Source organism: Coregonus clupeaformis, unplaced genomic scaffold (genome assembly GCF_020615455.1).
Source record: "Coregonus clupeaformis isolate EN_2021a unplaced genomic scaffold, ASM2061545v1 scaf6368, whole genome shotgun sequence".
NCBI lineage: Eukaryota > Metazoa > Chordata > Actinopteri > Salmoniformes > Salmonidae > Coregonus > Coregonus clupeaformis.
Genome location: NW_025539822.1, coordinates 1 through 11252, shown reverse-complemented (window position 1 = coordinate 11252; position 11252 = coordinate 1). Strand labels below are relative to the sequence as shown.

The following is an 11252-nucleotide window of genomic DNA, read 5'->3' as shown; positions in this document are numbered from 1 at the left end:
CAGTGAGGGGAAAAAAGTATTTGATCCCCTGCTGATTTTGTACGTTTGCCCACTGACAAAGACATGATCAGTCTATCATTTTAATGGTAGGTTTATTTGAACAGTGAGAGACAGAATAACGCATGTCAAAAATGTTATAAATTGATTTGCATTTTAATGAGGGAAATAAGTATTTGACCCCTCTGCAAAACATGACTTAGTACTTGGTGGCAAAACCCTTGTTGGCAATCACAGAGGTCAGACGTTTCTTGTAGTTGGCCACCAGGTTTGCACACATTTCAGGAGGGATTTTGTCCCACTCCTCTTTGCAGATCTTCTCCAAGTCATTAAGGTTTCGAGCCTGACGTTTGGCAACTCGAACCTTCAGCTCACTCCACAGATTTTCTAAGGGATTAAGGTCTGGAGACTGGCTAGGCCACTCCAGGACCTTAATGTGCCTCTTCTTGAGCCACTCCTTTGTTGCCTTGGCTGTGTGTTTTGGGTCATTGTCATGCTGGAATTCCCATTGACGACCCATTTTCAATGCCCTGGCTGAGGGAAGGAGGTTCTCACCCAAGATTTGACGGTACATGGCGCCGTCCATCGTCCCTTTGATGCGGTGAAGTTGTCCTGTCCCCTTAGCAGAAAAAAACACCCCCAAAGCATGTTTCCACCTCCATGTTTGACGGTGGGGATGGTGTTCTTGGGGTCATAGGCAGCATTCCTCCTCCTCCAAACACGGCGAGTTGAGTTGATGCCAAAGAGCTCCATTTTGGTCTCATCTGACCACAACACTTTCACCCAGTTCTCCTCTGAATCATTCAGATGTTAAATAATAATAATAATATGCCATTTAGCAGACGCTTTTATCCAAAGCGACTTACAGTCATGCGTGCATACATTTTTTTTGTGTATGGGTGGTCCCAGGGATCGAACCCACTACCTTGGCGTTACAAGCGCCGTGCTCTACCAGCTGAGCTACAGTTTGTTCATTGGCAAACTTCAGACGGGCCTGTATATGTGCTTTCTTGAGCAGGGGGACCTTGCGGGCGCTGCAGGATTTCAGTCCTTCACGGCGTAGTGTGTTACCAATTGTTTTCTTGGTGACTATGGTCCCAGCTGCCTTGAGATCATTGACAAGATCCTCCCGTGTAGTTCTGGGCTGATTCCTCACTGTTCTCATGATCATTGCAACTCACGAGGTGAGAATCTTGCATGGAGCCCCAGGCCGAGGGAGATTGACAGGTCTTTTGTGTTTCTTCCATTTTCGAATAATCGCACCAACTGTTGTCACCTTCTCACCAAGCTGCTTGGCGATGGTCTTGTAGCCCATTCCAGCCTTGTGTAGGTCTACAATATTGTCCCTAACATCCTTGAAGAGCTCTGTGGTCTTGGCCATGGTGGAGAGGGTTTGGAATCTGATTGATTGATTGCTTCTGGGACAGGTGTCTATTATACAGGTAACAAGCTGAGATTAGAGCACTCCCTTTAAGAGTGTGCGCCTAATCTCAGCTCGTCACCTATAAAAGACACCTGGGAGCCAGAAATCTTTCTGATTCAGAGGGGTCAAATACTTATTTCCCTCATTAAAATGCAAATCAATTTATAACATTTTTGACATGCGTTTTTCTGGATTTTTTTGTTGTTATTCTGTCTCTCACTGTTCAAATAAACCTACCATTAAAATTATAGACTGATCATTTCTTTTGTCAGTGGGCAAACGTACAAAATCAGCAAGGGATCAAATACTTTTTAACCTCACTGTAATCATAATTATAAACTGGGTGGTTCGAGCCCTGAATGCTGATTGGCTGACAGCCGTGGTATATCAGACCGTATACCACGGGTATGACAAAACATTTATTTTTACTGCTCTAATTACGTTAGAAACCGGTTTATAATAGCAATAAGGCACCTCTGAGGTTTGTGGTATATGGCCAATGTACCACAGCTAAGGGCTGTATCCAGGCACTCCGCGTTGCGTTGTGCATAATAACATCCCTTAGCTGTGGTATATTGGCCATATACCACACAGGGTAGGTTGGATGTGTGTGGAAGAGCTCTTACTCCTTCTCTGCTGTGAGATGAATTATCTTTTTGCTCTGGTCTTTGATCTTCAGGTTCAGTTTTTCATTGCCTTGCCTGTCGACAGGGTAAAGACAGGGTTAATGCTGCTTAGTGAATGTAATGTAGAAAATGACTGGGCATCAGTGGGTGTGTGGAGTTACATATGCTCTTACTTCTGCTCCTTCACCCACTGGTTGACGTTGGTTACCACCAGCTCACTCTCCCTGTGTAGAAGAGAACTGTCTGAACGAGCGTTACCCAGAGACTGGCGCAACACCTCCACCTGAGACAGAGAGATGGGTGAGAAAGAGAGAGCGATGGGGAGAGAGAGAGAAAGGATGTAATGAGATTCTACAACTCAGAACCCTAACAGTGTCTATCTGACATATCTGGAGGTTTTAAGGGTTCACTACCTCATTAGCTGATGTGCTGTACTTGTGCTCCATGGAATCGAGCTGTGAGTGTAAGGCATCCACCTGAACAGAGACACATGAACAAACCCCTACTGCACATCATAATGGCTATACAGCTCATTTTCCATTGAGAGGGGATTACTAACTATGCTGTTTGGCCTTTCTGTGCCAGTGCAATGTGTGAGGATATGTGTCATAACTAGAGCCAAGAGGTTTTCATGAGCACATAAATTGATCAGGAAAACTTTGGGCCTAGTTCTACAGTTAGGCAGTAAGGCTACCGGCTATAATAAGGGCCCAGAGTTTTTCCTGATCAGGTGACATGGTCAGCAAAACCTACCAGAATGTCCCCAGAACCCATTGTGCAAGTATGTGTGTCTGACCTGGGCCACCTTGGCATGGTAGTTCTCCCTGAGAGAAGCCATCTCCACCTTCATCAGCACCACCTCCTCCTCCCGGGCCTCCAGGGCTACCAGCTGCTCCTGGCCCCAGCGCTGAGACCTCCCCAGCTGGGCACTCAGCTCTGCCAGCCTGCCCTCACAGGACCGAGCCTAGGTGGGAGAGGGATGATACCTGTCATTGGCATTTCCTAATATCATTTTTGTTCTCATTTCTGAAGACTGATGGACCTTTTAAATGAATGATGAACAATGAATCACAGCAACATGCATTGTATATTCATGAGTGTTTCCCATAACCCTGCCCAGGTAGGAAACTGGGAAACGATAGTTAATTAGTTAATTACATTGTAGTGAACTCCTCCATAAACATCTCCTTCTAGTAACATCCTGTCCTGTCATATTCACATTCATCTGACTCTAAATCCCTCTTAACAATGCCTGCGTATGCTAATATGCATTTACATGTGAGCCACTACATCAAAGAACTGGTCACTGGTCAACATAAATTACAAGTTTTTCTTTATAGGAACAATGTGAAGGTCAGCAGTAACCAGTCACCCCTAGCCACATCCCCATCCCCATCCCCAGCCCTATCCTCTGCCTGCTTGGCTGGGAGACACGGAGGCTGTGCAGTGTTCACATCACCACCACAATGACCTTTCCACAAGCCCAATGCAGAGGCAATACATTTAATGAAAGAAGCAAAGGCAATTAAAGTGGTGTGGGAGTGGGGAGGGGGGATTGCAGGCAGAGGGGGATGAGCCTGACTGGAGGCTCCAGACTGCAGTACTGCAGCTCCGTATTCCCCCATAATCCCTGTGTGACAGCACAGCAACCCCAGTGTGCTCCCTGTCTGATCATCCTCTTGCTGCGTTCACCTGCTAATCCGCGCAAAAGGACAGTTGTGCGTGCACACACACACACACACACACACACACCCCCCCACACACACACACACACACACACACACACACCATCTAGGCTACACATACATACAGTATGTAGATACACATCAAGCACATAGAAAACACAGACACCACAAACAGGTTAAAGAATGTACAAACACACTAATGTTAACATATTTACACACATAAACACACACTCTCACAAACGTTTAGGTGTGTGAAATGAGTTGCTCTCCCCCAGCCCAATGTCTTCCCTCCCCAGCACCCAGCCATACCACACGGCCAGAGAGAATCATTATACCCTTCCTCTGATCCCACCGAGCAACCAGCAATTATTTCTAAAAGTGGAAAGTAAAAACAGACAACCAAACACACACACACACACACACACACACACACACACACACACACACACACCCCTGCTGCACATAATCATTATTCTTTGTGGGACTGGTTGCGTGGGGGGTTGAAGGGAGGGGGCAACTCGCACTTCATTTTCTCTGGAGGAGTTTGCTGACCGCAAAATGACAAGGATGCTTTTCCTAAACCAATTAAGAGGGCAGAACGCCGCTGTTACCATGCAACATTGACAGCACTTAAGGAGGATGACGTGAGACCACAGCGATGAGCCACAGAGATGCGCCCTGGGCTAAACACACATACAAACACACATGCACATTGTAGAGATGTTTGGCACTGCAGAGCAAGCACACACAGCTCGTATGTGCCTGTGTACACAAACAAAGTGCTTTGGATTTGTCACAATACAAACACATTGCTTAGAATATTTTAACCATAAGGCCTCTTAGACGTTTACACATTTTCAATTGAAAACCGGTTACTACATTTATGTACTGTATAAGGTCTTGGAGTATCTCGGTTAAACTGTGATTTATATTTTGGCTATTATGTGAGGCAGCTCCTCTAAGCAAAACTGTGCGTGTGTGTGAAAATGTTGGTGTCTTTGCAAACTGTTTCTGTATGTATGTATGAATATGTGTGTGTGTGTGTGTGCGCGGTACATGCAGACTCTGTAGGGGTCTGGGAGAGAGGTCTCATTTTCTAATCAGCTTTAGGAATACAGCCCCTCACACACAGAAAGGGCACTGCTACAAGTCACACCTCTTTTCTCTACAACAGAACCTGCTCTCGCCTGTAGTGGTCAATTAGTGTACAGCGTGACCCGTGGAGGTTAAGTCTCTACTTCAGTGGGGCTGTGTGCTCCACACTAATGACCAGGCATTCTCTTAAGGGTGTAGTGTTCATTTCCAGCCCTGCGTATATTACACTTGATAACCCCATAATGGATAGTTCCCTTTCCTATTATACAATATATAAGGTTGAAAGATTGGCCCATCACACTTCTAAACCTGGGATGGTGTAGTGGTCTGTTAACAGTCTAGGATTTAATGTGTGGCTATCTGGTCCATGACCTAATGGTTGGCTGTTGGCAGTGTAAGATCTAGAACCATATTAGTGGTTATTGGATATTGACAATGAAATTAATGGTTATTGGTTAATTGCCATGAGGATGAATGGAAATGTTGATGTGTAGATCCTTCTCTCTCACCTCGTCCAGTGACTGTCTGCTGGCAGTGCGTAGTCTGTGGAGCTCTGCAGCCAGCTGCCTGGTCATCTCTTCCTGGCCCTCTCTCTCCTCTGACAGCTGGGAGCTTCTCTGCTGCAGGAGGGACAGCTCACTACGTAGACCTGCCGTCTCACGACTCTGCTCAGCCAGCTGACCAGTACCATCACACGCCCAGCCACATCCACACAAAATATACATTGTTAGTCCCACTACACATTATTTCCTCACAGTCATTACCCTAAAACAAGTCGAGAGTTAATGTCATTGTTTTAACGTCAGCATTATAAATACATGCCAGACAAACAGAGTACCAGTGTGTAAGCAGGGCACCCACCAGCTCCATGCTCTCTCTATGGGAGGCCTGGGTGGAGGCCAGCTCCAGTCTCAGCTCTCTGAGGCTGTGTTGTGCTGCTGCTGTGTCCATGGTCCCCTGCCTGCTGCTGGCCTGGGCCTCCTCTACACACTCCCTCAGCCTGGACACCGTCTCCTGAAGAACGTTCATCTGAAGAGGAGAACACACACATGGAACATAGGCCCAAAACTACACACAAAATACTCTCAACGTATGGACAGTACATGTCCTCTGACCTCTTGGCTGTGGCTGTGGCTCTGGCCCACCCTGCTCTCCAGCTCCCTCCTGCACTGCTGCAGCTGAGCCTGGCAGGCTGTCTGTTCCTCATGCAGCCTCTGGGTGGTGCTCTGCAGCTCCACCACACGCTCCTGCAGGCACCCCACAGTCCTCTCCCGCTCCCTCAGCTGAAGGACAGACAGGAGACACACCACTATTAGAGCTCCCATCAGGTGTGTGTGTGTGCCACTGTGTGTATATCAGGCTCAAAGATAGATGGGACTAAATCTGACAATCGCAGCACCATCTTAGCTCTCTGTTTAGGATTAAGTCACATGGATGGGCAGATAGATGAGAGATCTGCACTTATATGCATGACAGATATTAAATTGGGATTAAGGAGATTAATTTCAGGCCGTAAATGAGTGAGAAACTTTTTGATCAGATTGATTTAACTTTCTAAAGATATGAATTATGTGCTTCAATTTAATTTCCTAGCAGCTGAACAGTTAGTAAATTGCCGCGCTTCAGGCTTGTATCCCTTTGGCTGGTGGAAAACTATTATTTCACAAAATTCATGACTTGTGCAGATCTGACTCATTTCTCTTGCTTCCTTTGGGGTTAAAAAATAATTACTATTTTTGAAACACAAATTCAGAGACGGAAACTAATTCAATTTGCGAGCATGGCTGGAGGGGGAATCTGAGTGGATTGTAGATTAGTGTAGCCAGGCTTCAGTCAGACACTATGTGAGGAGAAGACGCTCTCCTGATGAATGGAAAAACAACATCCTGTAAAGCCTAAAAATGCCTTTTGAAACTTTTAAGGTTTAATTCATGACATTCACTGACACTAATTATTTGTGTTGGGAAATTGCCATTAGTCATAAATCAACAGACAAACACTACAGTATGATTAACATATGTTGTGTGAGTGTGACATGCATTATCAATATGCATGAATTTATACACTCTATATTTCTAGTCGAGTGCTAGTTTTTGGATACATTAGTATGTGTGTGAAAGCACCTGGTTGAGTGCTAAGTTGTTGACTGCACATGTCTAGTTGAGTGCTAGTTTTATATACATTATTATACACTGGGTGGTTCGAGCCCTGAATGCTGATTGGCTGACAGCCGTGGTTTATCAGACCGTACACAACAGGTATGGCAAAAAAAATATTTTTACTGCTCTAATTACGTTGGTAACCAGTTTATAATAGCAATAAGGCACCTCGGGGGTTTGTGGTATATGGCCAATATACCACGGCTAAGTGCTGTATCCAGGCATTCCGCGTTGCATCGTGCATAAGAACAGCCCTTAGCCGTGGTATATTGGCCATATACCACAAACCCCTGAGGTGCCTTATTGCTTAATTATAGTGTTTGAATCTACCTGGCTGTGAGCTGCTTCCAGGCTGGTTCTGAGCTGGTTTCTCTCTGTCTCCAGCCGGGCCTCTCTCTCCCTGGCCCCCTGGTTCCTCTCCTGCTGCTCCTGCTGCCTGGCCTGCTCCTGGGACAGCTCTGCCCGCAGTGCCCGGCTGGCATCAGCCTGCTCCTGCAGCTGGCACACAGAGAGACAACCACAGTCACACAGCCTACCAACCGACCACATGTTTACAGGGCAATATTCAGAAGTTAGGCTACATTTACATTTGAGTCATTTAGCACAGGGGTTCCCAACTTTTTCACTGGGGACCTTCCAGCATTGGGGAACATCCCGCGCAAGCGTGCACATGCCACGTCTATTTCTATGGGCACAAGCACTGTTCATGACCCAAACTGTTCACACCCCTCTTGTTGGTGGAGAGAATTTTGCAGGTTTAAAGCTTATTTCCTGCAATTCTACACATTTTGTAATGGGGTGCAATTAACATTTTGCAGTTTTTAAGCACATTTTCTTGCAATTCTATACATTTTGACATGTCTAATGTGTATTCATGTCATATTTGAGTGACAAAAAAATTACAACAATACCTATGGGCAAAAAAAGTTATAAATAGCTCTCTAAGGTATGCAATGACTAACATGACAAGAGGAACTGATGATGCACCTTGTGCATTCTACTATTATAACTTTCAAGAGTAAGTTAAAATCCGGACTGAGTTCCTTTAAAAATTTTTTTTAATTAAATGGGGGGACCCCCGCGCTCCCCTCTGCTGAACCACTGATTTAGCAGACACTCTTATCCAGAGCGACTTTGTGTCACTACCGTGTTGCTGTCATGTGGTGTTGCTACCATGCTGTGTTGTCATGTGTTGCTGCCATGCTGTGTTGTTGTCTTAGGTCTCTCTTCATGTAGTGTTGTGGTGTGTGTTTTGTCCTATATTTTAATTTTTTATCCCCCGTCCCCGCAGGAGGCCTTTTGCCTCTTGGTAGGCCGTCACTGTAAATAAGAATTTGTTCTTAACTGGCTTACCTAGTTAAATAAAGGTTTAATAAATACATAAAATAAAAATACTTACAGTTAGTGCATTCATCTTAAGACAGCTAGGTGAGACAACGGGTGGGTGCTGCTATGGTGACCAATGAGCTAAGATAAGGCGGGGATTTGCCTAGCAGTGATTTATAGATGGCCTGGAGCCAGTGGGTTTGACGACGAACATGTAGTGAGGACCAGCCAACAAGAGCGTACAGGTCACAGTGGTGGGTAGTGTATGGGGCTTTGGAGACAAAACGGATGGCACTGTGATAGACTACATCCAATTTGCTGAGTAAAGTGTTGGAGGCTATTTTGTAAATGACATCGCCGAAGTCAAGGATCGGTAGGATAGTCAGTTTTACGAGGGCATGTTTGGCAGCATGAGTGAAGGAGGCTTTGTTAAAATAGGGAAGCCGATTTCTAGATTTAACTTTGGATTGGAGATTCTTAATGTGAGTCTGGAAGGAGAGTTTACAGTCTAACCAGACACCTAGGTATTTGTAGTTGTCCACATACTCTAGGTCAGATCCGTCGAGAGTAGTGATTCTAGTCGGGTGGGCGGGTGCCAGCAGCGTTCGATTGAAGAGCATGCATTTAGTTTTACTAGTGTTTAAGAGCAGTTGGAGGCTACTGAAGGAGTGTTGTATGGCATTGAAGCTCGTTTGGAGGTTTGTTAACACAGTGTCCAATGAAGGGCCAGATGTACAGTGGGGAAAAAAAGTATTTAGTCAGCCACCAATTGTGCAAGTTCTCCCACTTAAAAAGATGAGAGAGGCCTGTAATTTTCATCATAGGTACACGTCAACTATGACAGACAAATTGAGATTTTTTTTTCCAGAAAATCACATTGTAGGATTTTTTATGAATTTATTTGAAAATTATGGTGGAAAATAAGTATTTGGTCATCTACAAACAAGCAAGATTTCTGGCTCTCACAGACCTGTAACTTTAATATAATAGTAACTTCTTCTTTAAGAGGCTCCTCTGTCCTCCACTCGTTACCTGTATTAATGGCACCTGTTTGAACTTGTTATCAGTATAAAAGACACCTGTCCACAACCTCAAACAGTCACACTCCAAACTCCACTATGGCCAAGACCAAAGAGCTGTCAAAAGACACCAGAAACAAAATTGTAGACCTGCACCAGGCTGGGAAGACTGAATCTGCAATAGGTAAGCAGCTTGGTTTGAAGAAATCAACTGTGGGAGCAATTATTAGGAAATGGAAGACATACAAGACCACTGATAATCTCCCCTCGATCTGGGGCTCCACGTAAGATCTCACCCCGTGGGGTCAAAATGATCACAAGAACGGTGAGCAAAATCCCAGAACCACACGGGGGGACCTAGTGAATGACCTGCGAGAGCTGGGACCAAAGTAACAAAGCCTACCATCAGTAACACACTACGCGCCAGGGACTCAAATCCTGCAGTGCCAGACGTGTCCCCTGTTAAGCCAGTACATGTCCAGGCCCGTCTGAAGTTTGCTAGAGTGCATTTGGATGATCCAGAAGTGGATTGGGAGAATGTCATATGGTCAGATGAAACCAAAATAGAACTTTTTTGGTAAAAACTCAACTCGTCGTGTTTGGAGGACAAAGAATGCTGAGTTGCATCCAAAGAACACCATACCTACTGTGAAGCATGGGTGTGGAAACATCATGCTTTGGGGCTGTTTTTCTGCAAAGGGACCAGGACGACTGATCCGTGTAAAGGAAAGAATGAATGGGGCCATGTTCGTGAGGTTTTGAGTGAAACACCTCCTTCCATCAGCAAGGGCATTGAAGATGACGTGGCTGGGTCTTTCAGCATGACAATGATCCCAAACACACCGCCCGGGCAACGAAGGAGTGGCTTCGTAAGAAGCATTTCAAGGTCCTGGAGTGGCCTAGCCACAGAAGAAAATCTTTGGAGGGAGTTGAAAGTCTGTGTTGCCCAGCGACAGCCCCAAAACATCACTGCTCTAGAGGAGATCTGCATGGAGGAATGGGCCAAAATACCAGCAACAGTGTGTGAAAACCTTGTGAAGACTTACAGAAAACGTTTGACCTGTGTCATTGCCAACAAAGGGTATATAACAAAGTATTGAGAAACTTTTGTTATTGACCAAATACTTATTTTCCACCATAATTTGCAAATAAATTCATAAAAATCCTACAATGTGATTTTCTGGATTTTTTTCTCATTTTGTCTGCCATAGTTGACGTTTAGAGCCTATGATGAAAATTACAGGCCTCTCTCATCTTTTCAAGTGGGAGAACTTGCACAATTGGTGGCTGACTAAATACTTTTTTTCCCCACTGTATACAAAAATGGTGTCGTCTGCGTAGAGGTGGATCTGAGAGTCACCAGCAGAGAAGCGACATCATTGATGTACCGTAGAAAAGAGTCGGCCCAAGAATTGAACCCTGTGGCACCCCATAGAGACTGCCATAGGTCCAGACAACAGGCCCTCCGATTTGACACATTGAACTCTATCTGAGAAGTAGTTGGTGAACCAGCCGAGGCAGTCATTTGAGAAACCAAGGCTATTTAGTCTGCCAATATGAATGCGGTGGTTGACAGAGTCGAAAAGCCTTGGCCAGGTCGATGAAGACGGCTGCACAGTACTGTCTATTATCGATCACGCGTTATAATATCGTTATAGGACCTTGAGCGTGGCTGAAGTGCACCCATGACCAGCTCGAAACCGGATTGCATAGCGGAGAAGGTACGGTGGGATTCGAAATGGTCGGTAGATCTGTTTGTTAAATTGGCTTTCAAATACTTTGAAAGGCAGGGCAGGATGGATATAGGTCTGTAACAGTTTGGATCTAGAGTGTCACCCCCTTTGAAGAGGGGGATGATGCGCAGCTTTCTCAATCTCTGGGGATCTCAGACGTTACGAGAAGTTGAACAGGCTAGTAATAGG

General features: G+C 45.3%; 1 protein-coding gene across 1 annotated transcript; it reads right to left on the bottom strand.

Annotated features, from left to right (window-relative positions):
- Positions 1 to 2042: 2042 nt before the first annotated feature.
- On the bottom strand, positions 2043 to 7483 carry LOC123490999 (polyamine-modulated factor 1-binding protein 1-like; the record flags this gene model as incomplete). The annotated part of the gene is made up of 8 exons (XM_045220796.1): positions 2043 to 2121; positions 2220 to 2329; positions 2460 to 2522; positions 2843 to 3010; positions 5336 to 5503; positions 5688 to 5855; positions 5942 to 6109; positions 7316 to 7483. Coding segments are annotated over 8 exons (1092 nt in total), but the record flags the coding sequence as incomplete, so codon positions are not given.
- Between the last annotated feature and the right edge of the window lie 3769 nt (positions 7484 to 11252).